General features: G+C 36.5%; 1 protein-coding gene across 1 annotated transcript in view; it reads left to right on the top strand.

The window, feature by feature from the left end:
* Positions 1-335: 335 nt before the first annotated feature.
* Positions 336-14,616, top strand: part of PDE6C (phosphodiesterase 6C) — a 29,368-nt gene continuing 15,087 nt past the window's right edge. The window contains exons 1-9 of the mRNA XM_074590134.1: positions 336-815; positions 11,052-11,204; positions 11,319-11,408; positions 11,639-11,779; positions 12,381-12,455; positions 12,544-12,608; positions 12,718-12,784; positions 13,536-13,583; positions 13,813-13,962. Coding sequence (XP_074446235.1) covers positions 336-815; positions 11,052-11,204; positions 11,319-11,408; positions 11,639-11,779; positions 12,381-12,455; positions 12,544-12,608; positions 12,718-12,784; positions 13,536-13,583; positions 13,813-13,962 — 1,269 coding nt within the window. The remainder of the gene's footprint in view (positions 816-11,051; positions 11,205-11,318; positions 11,409-11,638; positions 11,780-12,380; positions 12,456-12,543; positions 12,609-12,717; positions 12,785-13,535; positions 13,584-13,812; positions 13,963-14,616) is intronic.

The following is a 14,616-nucleotide window of genomic DNA, read 5'->3' as shown; positions in this document are numbered from 1 at the left end:
TCTAAGAATTAATTGGTTAGTTTAAAATGCTAAAATGATTCCCGTAGGATTTATGAGCTAAGAATGCTCAGGGGTTTAGTGTCCTGACATCTCTTTAATTAGCAGTCTCCAAGATCTCACACTAAGAAGATGCTAAGCTAGTGCCTTCTGTCATATCTCAAGAGTTTCAGAAGGCTTGGAAGCCGCAGAGGAAGGTGAATGTACTATGCCTGTGAGCTATACAATATGTTCAAAGTACCGTTTTCTTACTAGTATCAAGTTAGGACTTCTTGCTACCTCTCCTACTTTGATAGTGATGCAGTTCTAAAAGAAATCCTAAGAACAATCCAGCAAAAATGGGAGAAGTAAATAAAGATGCCGTTGAAAAATACTTGGAGAACAACCCCCAGTTTGCCAAGGAGTATTTCGACCAAAAAATGAGGGCAGAAGTGCTGGGAAGTATCTTTAAAGTGAGCCCTGGAGATGTGAAGGAAGGAGTCAGCTTCAAAGACATGTCCCGTCTGGAGGAGTCTCACATACTTTTTGAGCTGCTACTAGAAATCCAGGATGAAGGAGGCACTATGGAAAAGACAGTGCACAAGGCCCTGCAGAGGCTGGCACAGCTGTTGGCAGCTGATCGGTGTAGTATGTTTATTTTTCGTTCCCGAAATGGTATTCCAGAGGTAGCCACCAGGCTTCTCGATGTCACTCCAACTTCCAAGTTTGAGGACAATTTGGTGAATCCAGACAATGAGGCTGTTTTTCCTCTGGACATCGGGATAGCAGGATGGGTTGCTCATACCAAGAAGTTTTTTAATATACCTGATGTGAAAAAGGTAAGTGACTTCTCTTGGGGAATGGGTTTCTGTGCGTTCGCTTACTCAGCTTCCTTCACAGGGCTTGTGGTACAGAGCCGTTCTTCAGAAGCATCCCAGAGACAGAAATCCAGACCAAATGCACAAGAAAAGCAGCAGCATAGTTTGCTTAAAATACAGTAGAACTACATCCTGTAACCTAGTGAGGTATTTCCAGTATCCTTGCACAATAGTTGTAATGTAATTTACTATAATAAGGGAGGAGAATATTAGATTAATAGAGACCAATAAGTACTTGTGCTTCTGTTGAACAAGGCAGGCTCCTATTCTGTTTTCCAGTATGGGTTTGCAAGCGTTCTCCCTTACCATTCTGTGCTGCCATACATGCACCTCTGAACATAATTAATTTGCAGCTTTTGTAATGAGGATGCTTCCTTATAAGTAGGTGAATGAAGCCAGATGAAGATGATGTCAACATATATGTTCAGCTTCAAGTCTGTCTTTGAATTTAAAATGGCTCCAAATTTTGTGTATGTCCAGTTACAGGGCTTTTGTTCAGAACCATCTATAGAAGATTAATGAGTCAGAGCTTCTTTAGTTACTGTGCTGATAAGGTTATTACAAATGTTAATTAAAATGACGAGTGACCTAACAGAAACATGCATGAATAAGAACTGCTTTAGAAACTGCTCTGAAATACATGGGGAAACATAAACGTGCTTTGATTGTTATAGAGTTCTTTAAAAATAGCTAACCTTACATTATCAAAAGGTGACATCTTCATCTCTTTTTACTCTTATATGGAAAAAACTCAGCATAATCAAATGGTGCTAAAATCATTATACAAGATGACGGTCTGGTTCTCAGTATTTCCTGTACATTCAGTTAAAAATTACGGGCCATTTTAGAGATGGAAACCACCTCAGTGTCCTAAGCTCAATGTAAACAATAAAAATCTTTATACACAGCAATTAGGTATGTTTTCCAGGAGTTAAACAAAAAGTAATGTATTTTATCATGTTAAAAGTTGGCAGGTATAAAGAAATAAAGGACTACTTTTCAAGCTCAGAAACAAATGAAAATGCATATATATGTGAAAAGAACATTCCAATATATAGTAAACTACTTCAGATGTAAGTAGGAATCACAGGAGCAAACAGAAGAATGACTGATTGGAGAAAACAAATCAGTTGATTTTTAACTGACCACAAAGATGCATTCTTCAATGTCTGCTGTTCTGACAAGAAGCATATGACTTACTGCCTCTTACCACCACATGGGGAGATTGGAGGATAATCCTTCTAAATTCATAAGGCTGATTACGTGAGAAAAGATCAGAAGGATCAAGAAAGATGTGCCTTCTATCAGACACTGTACTGCTCCTTAATATCATTATGTGAGAGGTGCCCACAGGAGGGCTGCCCAAACATTTCTGTGTTTGCAATAGGATTTGTTCAAAATTTTGTGACAAATGTAATTTGAATATGCTTAAATAAGAGAACCTTTCTGTCTATCTAATCCTACTATATATACATTTTGCACTCATAAATGAATTCATGTCGGCTGAATATCTGTCCAGATATTATTCAGTCATTCTAAGGTAATCTTTACTTAGGCATTCAGTTACTCTCTCAGTATGGTCTATGCCATTAGGCCCACACTTAAAAATGCAGTTAAACCACGAAGCCATTAATCCACATTTGGTAACTAAATGTAATCAGAACACTGACATTTTAAAAGTTAATTGCAAAATTCCCTGAGACTTCTCTGGGACCAAGATTTTTTATTTAAAAACAACCCTGAAGGTCACAAAATTGTCACCATTTCCAGTCTACCTGTAAAAAAAAGTCAAGTGTGCAAATCCACACTCCTCACACAGGCAAAGCTCCCACTATTGTCACCAGAATCTTTATCTCAGTAAGGAACCCAGAACTGCATCTATAGTCAGTAACATTTAAGGAATATAATTAGTCCATGGCAGCAGAAAGAGGCAGCCACTGAAGCCTTTACGACGTTTTTGAAAGGATAATTATTTTTCAGATCACTTTGTATGCACTTCAGTCAAACTAGATTGTCTGCTACCCAAATCCTGAGCAAAAAATGACAAGCAGAGTTAAGCCAGAGAGGAATTTTGCCCCTTCTGCCTTGTCAGAATACAAAATGCACAACGAATAATTCTAGATGGCTATAGCACTTTAAAGATGTCATGTCTAATCACTTTCTATTGTTGACATAATCCATATCCAAACAGCATAGTGGTTTTTAAGTCTTAAGTACGTGACAACATTGACAAACCCACGGTGAAACATTTTCATGCTTCAATCAATGCCCCTTTAGAACAAGAGGGAATGTAATGAAAGATCACAACAGCAGTAAATCACTGAAAAAACTAAGACTCCACTTTTAGTGCCTGGTAGCCAGTTCTTTAGGGATTATCTCCTTCTTCAACCTGGAAAGGTACCAATAAACGTGAGGAAGCTCCTCATCCTGACTAATGCTTCAGAAAAGAAAAGCAGAGGAAAAGATACAGACATTCCATAATTAACTTAATAGCCAGAACAGTTTCCCCCCACAAGATTACGGACCTGTTGACTGTGAGAGCTAATAGCGTATAATCCAGGATTTAACAGTAGTGAGAAACAGAAGACCAGGCAGGACCATTACAGTAATGATTTGCCTTACATTATTCCCAGGATCTGTCAGAGTACGGGACTCAAATATTCCAAAGTAAAATAATAGACTGTGTAACATTTGATGTGTCCATTAATATTCTTTAAATTCATATTTAAAGAATAACATGGACAACAGGATAGAGTACTATAACCTTACATCTTTTGCTAAGGCATTATTTTCAAATAAAACTAAGAACTAAGAAGTAGCTAAACAACGAGCATGTCTTCTGAGGAATCAAAATCTCACATTCTCACCCTGTAAGAACCAATAATAAAGACTGTATATATTTGCTTTAATCCATCATTTATTTAAATTATTGCGTTATTTCTTTTAATTCAGAGATATTTGAAGACAAAGATTTAACTGAGGATTGTAAATTCAAGAAGTAATATTCCTGGTTATAGTAGAGTATAAAATTATATAAATGGTGAAAAAACGCTTCAAAAGAAGTGAAGGCTTTTGGATTAGATCCAAAAAGGGACTCAAATTTTCTGATGCTGAAATAACAAGCCCTCGCTTTTAGAGATCCTGCACTGGTATCCACAACCTCCAGTGAAGTGAAGGAACAACAGAGTGTGGAGAGATTCTGCTGCTTCCAACCCAAATTAAGCAGCCAGGGCAGTGATTATTGTGGCACCTAGTTTAACCACTGGAATCCTATGATACAAAACAAATACATCTTCAAGTTGCAAGCACTTCTATCATCCCTTTGTAAACTGATTCAGCTTCAGCTTGCATGAGTCTTTTTCTGGGAGCTCTACTTCTTTTTAATGCAACGGTGGGAGAGACTTCAATTCCAGGCCTGTCTGAAGTGACAGGAGTTTCAGATTCATGGGAATGTGCCAGTCCTCAGACTCCAGGCTGTCTGAACCTGGAACAAGGACGAAGAGACACTCCATCCCTTTTCTTGAAACTATACCAAACTGTAATATAAATTAAAGATTATTTGAAGAGGGGACAGAAAAGTTCAAAAAGAAGCATGGTTTTGCAGCTCAGTGGTTCAAACTCCTGTGTGGCAGCGAGGAGCCCTGGACACTGAACTGTTGTCCAGTTGCTGTGTGTGCAAACAGTCGCTCTGGTAATACACAGCAGTGGTCCTGGGATCAGGCAGGAGTCTTAGACTCCCTCCTAGGGCAAGAAGACATGGCTGGAATCAGGCGCATCCTTGTAAAAAATATGGAGCAGCGGGAAAGCACAGGAGAGAGCAAGATGGTTTATGACACAACTAGTTGCCCTAAAAATGGAAAGAATGGAGTCACTTTGTGGTAGAGCTAGGCTCCTAACAATGTGATCTTGGAGAAGAAACCCAAATATCCAACATATTGACAAGGCAGAGTATGTTAAAAAAGCTTCAAAGGCCAGAGGAAGATTGTTAAAATAATTTTAGAGGGAAGTTCTTGAGACAAAAAGCAGAGTTGCTAAGATGAGAAGAAATGAGAGCAAAGGTAAACAATGTTACAGAGATGCTGCTTTCCTGAATGTCTGGAAAGTAATAAGAATCGAAAGAAATAATCCTAAAATAAACTAAAAAGGGGAAAAAACTGAGAGGTAGCCTTTTACCTGGGAAGAACTTGCATTGTAAATGTTAATGTCTGCTCCTCCATTTTATCTTATCATCTTGATAATAAAAAACAGATTGTCATAAACTCACACTGAATATAGTAAATATTAACTGGAAAAATGGAAATGTGTTTCAATCTGTTATAAGGACAAAGATTCAGTCAACTTACAAGAAAACATTTTAACACAGGAATAAATTTATATTAATCGTGCCTTCCCGAAGAAAAACCCAAACTTTTAGTTCTTTCTTTCACTTGACTTCTGTTAAAAGAAGAAAGCTCCCAAAATTGGAGAAAAAATTAATATTAAAAACTAAAATGAAAATCTAAATTTTTAGCTTCAAGCAATATAACACAGATTCAATTTTTAAAAGTTGCAAAATAGACACTACATATGATAAATAACAAGCAGACATTTCAATGACATGACTGAAAAGTTCAACCCCCAAATGCTGTTAAATATATCTTAATTTCTACTTGATTTTGTTTCAAAACTCTAGTGATCTTGAAGATATCAAAGTCAATTTGTTCTGCAATGCTAGTAAGTTACATGTCAAAATGCAGTTGTTTTACATCCCTGACAGTATGGGATTTTTTGAGTGTGCCCTAATGAATGGCAAACTCATTTAGTTAGTTAGTTTTGATTTTGAATCAGACTGATGACATTTTCATAGCTGATGATAGGTGCTTTTTATTTTCCATTCATACTCAATTATATCATTATGAAAAAAAATATTTGTAAGTTGAAATTAGGATAAGCAGAAATAAGAGATGAAGCAATATGGCACACCAATACCACCTACTCAGTGGCAAAAAATTTTGTCTGAGAAACCAATGCAAGACAAGCTGTGGGAGAAGAAAATATCAGTATAGGAGAAAATATTGCAAGGCTACCAGAAAGGAAAACAGAAACATGTAAAGATATGCAAATAAATGTGTGATAATGATAAGAGCGTGACGCCAGCTCCTGATGTCAGAGGTTTCTGTGATTCCTGTTCCAGTAGTGCTCCAGACCCACCCCTGGTCATCTTACATCCAAAGGATGATGTATTTTGACCAGCCTGAGCTCATCTGTCCAACCCAGAACCTCTGGCCCAACATGAGCAAAGTAGTCATAGCTGCAACGGGTCCCAGAAAGCCATTCTTCCTCTGTGCTTCACAAGAGGAAAGAGGTGGAGGAAAACAGTTGTCTGCTCTCTTGACACTATCTCCTCAGATGCAGGATTAAGTCTTCTCATTTCTCCTTAAGTGTGATATTTGATACGCTTTGCCAAACTCAAAATGGAGAGGTAGACTGCACAGCAGATACTGACATGTCACTCAGAGTCGACAGAAGAAGGAACAGTAAGAGTTTTTTGAATAGGAGTAATGACGATATGAAAACCAAGGTCTAAATGTCATCTGTGGGACATAAACAAAACTACATCATGCTGCTTCCTAGCAAGTCTCCCATAAGCAAAGGTTTATGGGATAGTCTAATTTCCTAACATTTCAAAGCCCATGTGTAATGAACATGCTGACAGTGTGCTAAATGAAAAGCAATTGGGAATAACAAGTATACTGGAGATGTGAGAAGCCTTGGTACTAACACTATTGAGCTGCTCTTCCTATTACGTCAAATGAACCAGAGCAGTGAATCTTTACCCTGACTAGCCGAACAGGAAAGAGGGATCCTTGTTCCCTTATACTTTCATTTTTAATTGCTTTTCACACTTGTCCATTTCTCAGTCTTTCCTGCATTTGTACAAATTACATACTTTTGCACGTGCAATGGAAACCAAAATAACAAGGGTTACCCTATCTCATTGTTTACAATAGTTTTTGCATTTTCTGATTAAATTTACACTCAGCAAATAATTTACACTGCTGACTTTGACCTGGAGTTTCCAATAGTGTCAAACTCACATGCCTCAGGCTGCATTCTGTCATTAGTCTCAAGGTTTAGCTCGGTGTTCTGGAGCGAGTGTAGCAAATCCTAAGATAACGTGATTTGGGTGATGTAATGAATATTAGAATGATGGTCTTCATTGTTTTTTATGCTTGCCATAGAATAAAGCCTGTGAAAGGTTAGAAATTTTTGCAGAGCTCTTTTTCATAGTTTGCTTAAAGAACTGTGGGATATCTAAAATCTGCCAACGAAGGAGAATTCATCATGAAATAAATTAGGTCCTTAAAAACTGGTAAAAGGAAACATAGAAGAACATACGACTCCCAAGAAAGGAACTGAGATCTGCAGGAGAGCCATGAAATAAGAGAGAAAGATGGTTCCTTCTTCTGAACAGTCCATCAATAAGAACTTTTTAGATACAATAAAGCACCACTGATTTTTTTAAAAAACCCTTACATAATCATAAAGTATTATCTACTCATGTAGTCTTTAAAAATTAACTTTCTTCTCCAAATGCCTGTTGTTCCCAGGGAGCGAGTTTTTCTCATTTATATTTATTTTACTTTATTACAGATATGAACTTATAGTTGGGTAGCTACAATTCATAATCAGATGTAGTATAGTCTCAGTAAGCAAGTTTATTTGTAACTGCTATATGAAGAAAATAAAAATTATTTTTAGAAAGAATGGGCTTATTTTTCACTTTCACAGAGGTGTAATCACACTGTTTTCACAACAGTGACTTCTGATTTCATAAATTCCACTGCTAACTATGAGATGGAAATTAGGCTTCTAAAACTTAAAGGAATTGAAAAGTTGAGGCCAAATGATCTGAACATAGAGCATTATATTGATATTTCATTGTTAAGAGGTTTATAATAATAATGTGTAGTAGTGTTGGTAAGTTACAGTGAGACAAAACTGGTTTCATGGTTTAGAGAATGAAGAAACATGAATTAGCTAATAATTTTAAGTGTATAGGCTAGAACCATAGTAGCTTTTCAAACACCTCTCCTATTACCTTCTATCTATAACAGAAAAATGAACACAAAGAGGTGTCCTGACTTTCCACCCCTGTATGCTGGTGCTATCTTAGTGCATGTTGCGCATCTTAGGATAAATCTACAGAATTGATCATTGTACAGTAAATAGCTGTGTTTAGCTTTAAACAAAGCTAGTAGAAAATGCTTGCAAATATACTACAGTTAGACATCAATAGATTGCCTTTCCCTCACTTTTTTAAAAGCCTATTTTTATGATTTATCTTAGAGCTGAAAGTTCAAATCTTGCTCTGAAAGATGGTTGGATTCAAAAGATCAGGCTCAAATAGACTAAGTGTCCACATTCATATATCCATGGGAGCACCAAGATGCTCTTCTGGCTCTGGTACTGCAGAGCATATTTCTGGCTTATTTGCCTATGAACATGATTTTCCAGACATTGTGAAAAGTGATTTTCTTTGAAAACAGAAGCAGATTATGTTCTCAAGAGAAAATATTTTAAAACCTTGATTGGAAATAAAGGCTTTAAAACTAGCAATTATGTGCAAAATATTCAATAATGAAAAGTCTAAATCTAAGCACAAATTTTTGCTTGTATATGCAAATCATGTGCGATAGGAGTCTTCGTATATGCTGTGGGAACACTGCCAATGTGTTACGAGGTATTTATATCTTTCTGCATTGCACTATCTAGGCACAACTTAGGATGGCTTGTGGTTAGTGAACTTTTTGTTTATTAACACAGACTTGCATTCTGTAAAATTTTTCTATCCTCTGCAAAAATTGTATAACCAAAGTGCTTCTTCTGAACACTCTGAACACCACTGCTTGTACCTTTAGTCTGGAGTTATTAAACAAATTACAACTCAGCATCTGTGTCCTGCTGATTCAGCTCACTTTGTGTATACAGGTTCCTTTTAAGTATGCAGAAATCCAGGAGTGTCTGAAATTTTTATTTATTCCCTCATAGCAACATACAGCGCTCTAAAATCAGGAACTTGGGCCTCACCATTATGCTAGTTGTTCTTAGTGAGGCAGAGGAACTACAAAGCAGGGTCAAATTCTCTATCTGATTTACTTTATTTTGAATAGCTAAAACAGTCACAGATTCAGAAATTGTTCCTGAAGCCCCAAAACACACACAAAACCAGAATGGTTCTGTCAGTAGGTAAAACATCTCAGAGAAAATAAAATGTTTCCACTAATAGCATACTTGTTTAGCAGACTACAGGACAGCATTTGATTGTTACATAGAAGAGACAGGTTGACTAGCATTTTCCCTGGATGTCTGTTAAGTGAGATACCCCTATACTATTCTCCGAGAGAAACAGAAAACAACAACTCAGGGAAAATTTGACAGAAACGGAGAAAACATTTCCTCTTCACTTAGACAATATATTCAGAACTGGCTACACTTTCCAGGAACCCAAATACAGCCTGATACGTTGAACTACACAGAAAACATATTGGTTACTTTTATTATTCTTTTTGTTTGTTTGTTTAAGTAGTTTTGTGTTTAAATTATGAAAGCAGAAATTCCACTATGTGTCAGCCTGCAACATTCTCCAGCTCATTGGCAAGGAAGAGACCTTGAGATCTACCACGCAGATCTTGGCTGCCTAAGCTAATGCAGTAATTAATAGCAGTAATATGTATCAGCTCTGCGGGTAGACATGCAGTAACAAGTCAGTCACTTTACAAGTGGGTTCACAAATACTTGCTAACAGAAAGGGATTGGTAAGGTTTGGGAGTCTTGGTTCTGGATGGATGTCCTTAAAACAGGACTCCTTTGGCCTCCTTCTGGCCAGCTGCAATTCCTATCCATGGTGTTGGAATGTAGTCTGACCTTCCCTGGTTACCAGGCCACTCGCCACCTCTTGGCATTCTCATTTAGCACCAACCGCTCATCACCTTCAGAAATAAGAAGTATACCTGTTAAAGGAAATTCAGGCCGAATTTGAGTGTGGACCAGGACTTGAGTGCTCATTGCTCTGAAGAAGTAGTTTGAGCACTGACTTGTTAGAAGTGGCAGATGCGAGGTAATGGAAGAGGCTCAATAAATACAGAATCTGGCTATTTTAGCTGCTTACTAGAACCATGTCATTTCTCAGTATGCACATGTTGACAGATTTCAATCCCCAAACTCATAACTCAGCTCATTTAGATATATTATCATAAGAACATCACAAAACACAACCCTTGACAAACAGATTTCCCTGATGAATTTCAAATCCTTTTTTTAAATTAGAGAACACTAAAGCATTTCAAAGAAAAACCCAAAAATTTCTTTGATATGAGGAAATGAAACAGCTTTCCATGAAACATGAACTAGCTTCCCAGTAGCTTTTACATAAAAGAATGAAAAAGAATAACTTTTAGTAAACCCTCCTCAGCACTCAGTTTCAAGGACGAAATTGATGGAGTAGTTAGTTGTAGCTCATTCATTAGTCATGTGGTCTCATTCCCACAGGATCACACACACCCAACAAAGGCAGCTCTGTGTCCTAATGCCGCAGTCCTACACCCTCCCATTCACCAGAAGAGCATGTTGGACTGGGAGCAGCAGGAATGGGAGTCTGTCAGACAGGAAGGAATAAGAAGTGGTTCATCCAGATGCATACCTGCTGGGGGTGACTGTCAGAAGCATTTTTAGCCATATACATTCAGGACAGATGGTAGTTTAAACACTGTGTAATGGGACAGTATAATGAATTTTATCTACAGAAATAACTAAATAATAAGAGATATTAACATAGCTATGAAGTCATTCTCTTACATGCAACCCACATGTATTAGACTCTCAGGTAACCACAAAGTCATATTACTCTCTCCTTTATTCTAGATTTTCACATATTTTTAAATCCTCAAATTCCTCATCATTCTAATAAAAACCTGCACAGAACTTAGCTTCAGAAGCTGTATTCATTACCAATGCCTAAGTTAAGGTCGTACATATAACGCTGCAAGATTGGGTTAAATAATGATAGTGGGGTTTTTTGCAAGTATAAACCTACTGCACTGTGAAACTGTGCTCATAGCATTGCAAACATAAATTATCAAATTACATGATCATTTGCTTTTGGCATGGTAACTATGCGTTTCATTTGTGTTTTGTTTTGTTTTTTTTTTCTTTCAGAACAACCATTTTTCTGACTTTCTGGACAAAAAAACTGGTTATACAACACTCAATATGTTGGCAACCCCAATTATGCAGGGTAAAGAGGTGCTTGCTGTTGTGATGGCACTCAACAAATTAAATGCCACTGAATTCTCAAAAGAGGATGAAGAGGTAATAACCCCAAATATCACACACAGTAGAGCTGTTTAGTTCAACAAGTAGTTTGAGTGAATCTACCTCTTGATTTGACATTTTTGTCTTATTTTTGCTCTTTGTCATTTTTAGGTCTTTAAAAAATACCTCAATTTTATATCTTTGGCCCTAAGACATCATCATACGACATATCTCTACAATATTGAATGCCGAAGAAGTCAGGTATAGAGGAATTTGTTAATGATAATACTTCGTGTTTGTGTGAAACCATTATTATTCCCACTATTTTATATTCTTGCAAGCTTATTGAAGTAAGGATAGCATCTATTTAATTCTTTTATTTGATAATAGTAATGCAGCTTATAATTTTATTCTGGAATGCCCAGGATTCATATATTTATGTTTTCTTAGTGTTGCAAACATTTACCCTCTTTCTCTTTTGTTGTAAATAGATGCTTTTGTGGTCTGCCAACAAAGTGTTTGAAGAGCTAACAGATATAGAACGGCAGTTTCACAAAGCACTGTATACTATTCGAATGTATTTGAATTGTGAAAGGTACTCTGTTGGTCTGCTGGACATGACTAAAGAGAAGGTAACAATCACTTTGTCTACTTGCTAGATAAGTGCTGCTCCTAACTTTAAGTTATAAAATCCATCCTTCTAATTCATTTGTTCTGGATATTTCTGGTGCATGTCTCTCCAAGACAAAAAGTTACCATGCTTTCTAACCCTTTGGGATAATTTATATAAAATCTAACCATGTTACAAAAATTACATGCAAAACATAAGCATGGCAAAGGATACAACCATGATAAACATAAAGGCAAATTCTGAAATAATTTTTCATATTGTGAGATTTCTCATACTCATGTGAGAAAGGGTAGAAGAGACAGTTGCAGGTCTGATTATTGCTTTGTAAATACCTGCCTTCTAAAACAACAATTAAGCTGTACAACCATCCAGAGATAAGCTTCAGTTTAGCCTGCAATTTACTGGCTAACATTTCTTGCCTGGAATATATTTAACAACGTTTTCTTAATATTGTCTGAAATGTGACCACCTAGTACAGCTATGGAGAAGGAAAAATAAAATTGCTATCCACATATGTCATATTATCTATGAACACAGAACTGGTTTTGTTTTGGTTTGGTTTGTTTTTTCATTTTGGTAAACCCTGTTTATCACTTTCTCAGGAGTTCTATGATGAGTGGCCAATCCGGCTGGGGGAGGCAGAGCCTTACAAAGGCCCCAAGACACCTGATGGACGAGTGAGGATATTAATTTTTCTTTTTATGAATCTTAATTTTGACATTGAAGCTGTACAGGTCACCTACGTAATTCTTTCTTTTTATTTAGGAAGTCAACTTTTATAAGATTATTGACTATATTTTACATGGAAAAGAAGAAATCAAAGTTATTCCGTGAGTATTCATTGGCAGCTTGTGAATGTGTGGTAATTAGATGTATTGCTGAGAGAATAATAACATGTCTGTATTGCAGAAATAATTTAATTTCATTCTCTCCCTAAAGGACACCTCCAGCAGATCACTGGTGTCTTGTCAGTGGATTGCCAACATATGTTGCTGAAAATGGATTTGTAAGTTCATAGCAAAAGTAAAAATGAAAAGTTTTAGTTCATGCAGTTCTTCTGATTGAACAAAAAAAACCCCCAAACCTCCCCACAACCAAGAACCTTTGTCATTGGTTCCCAGTGAATGGGAACACTTCCAGTGTCATTGGTTCCCAGTGAAATCATGTGAATCAGTAGTCTGGATGGAGGCAATCCCTCAGCCCAAAACATCATGAAAATTTTCCTCTGGTTGTGGTGACATCGGAGGAATAATGTGTGCATCTGATGTCACTTTACAGGTGTGCTAACTAAGTCTCATACCAAAATGTCAAAGTAAGAAAGTCATCATATACACAGTTTTACAATTTTCTTTTTTTCTTATCTCTTGCATAGAAAATGTACGTAATTCAAAGTTGTGATGTATGAGAGTTATTGTAATCCTATGGCATTTTTAATAGCAGTAAGGACAGAGACTTTAGCAATCAGTTATTTCTTTCTATAAACCCCCATGCCATTTTAAACTGGAAGTGATTTTGTTAACCATTATGCTTATGCGCTGTGAGACATCATACACAAGGGACTTTGCTACGAGCACTCCAGAATGACATCTGTTAGAATAACCACATCTAACTTAATGGGAAGTTTTAATTTCTGTAGCTAGCTCAGGTGCTCACTGTTACTAGCTTCGAAAATAAATATGCCTTTTAAAAATATCAGGCCAAGACTGGGTACACATTATATTCCATTTAAACAATGTCTCCTTTTCTTTATGCTGCAGATTTGTAACATGATGAATGCACCAGCAGATGAATATTTCTCATTTCAGGTAATTCCAGTAATATTAATAATTATAGATATTGCAGAAAAATAGGCTGTTGATTATATATAATAATTTATATTATATATAATATAATTTACTATACTGTTGATTATATATAATAATTTCTCCTTTGTTTGTGATGCACAGGTCTTAGTGTTGCATTGCCTATATCAATACCTGTATTACTACTTTAAAAGAAATACACAACATTTCCTATTCTTTGGCTTTCCTACAGAAAGGACCAGTGGATGAGACTGGATGGGTTATCAAAAATGTCCTGTCATTGCCTATTGTCAACAAAAAAGAAGAAATTGTGGGAGTTGCAACATTTTACAATAGGAAAGATGGAAAACCTTTTGACGAGTATGATGAACAGATCATTGAAGTAAGCTTAATAGGATTAGAGGCTTTAAGGAGCCATATGATGTTAATGAAAATATTCCTGTAAAAAATCATTTTCAAATGTCTGAAAATTTTCAAAGAATCTTTATTAATGCCTAACCAAATGTCTATCCTCTTCACTATAGTTTCTTAAGAATCAGAAATTTTATTTCTCTTTAGGAACATGAAAATTTATGAGAGATCATTTACATTTCAATAATGAACAAAAGTCAGATACAATTTTATTTTTAATCACTTTTCAGTGATGGTCAGCATCTCCTAATTAGCAGTGGGTAAGCAGGTAAGGTGTGCTGCTTGCCAATGGGTATCATGCCTGTGATCATGGGAGTTCACAGAGCGTTCATGATCACATGCACTTGGGCAAGATACGATGCTACACAGTGTATTCAAGTTCACTCAGCTAACTTCAGCTTCATATGCCTCAAAGTCCTGTATACAAAATGGAAATATGGGCCCTTAATTACGAGGTTAAGACAAACAACGTCATTAAAAGCTGCTAGGTGCTAACAGAACCTGTTGATGGAGGGTAAAGGCCTCTAACAGAGTTACACATTGGTTTTCAAAGGGCACTACCAGAAACTGGAGTTTAAGTAAAGTAAGTTCAAATTGTCGGTTCAATTTTATTGTCATGGTGTCA

The sequence above is a fragment of the Larus michahellis genome, chromosome 6 (genome assembly GCF_964199755.1).
Source record: "Larus michahellis chromosome 6, bLarMic1.1, whole genome shotgun sequence".
Classification (NCBI taxonomy): domain Eukaryota; kingdom Metazoa; phylum Chordata; class Aves; order Charadriiformes; family Laridae; genus Larus; species Larus michahellis.
Note: the sequence above shows the minus strand (reverse complement) of the source record. Positions and strands in the feature narration are given on the sequence as shown.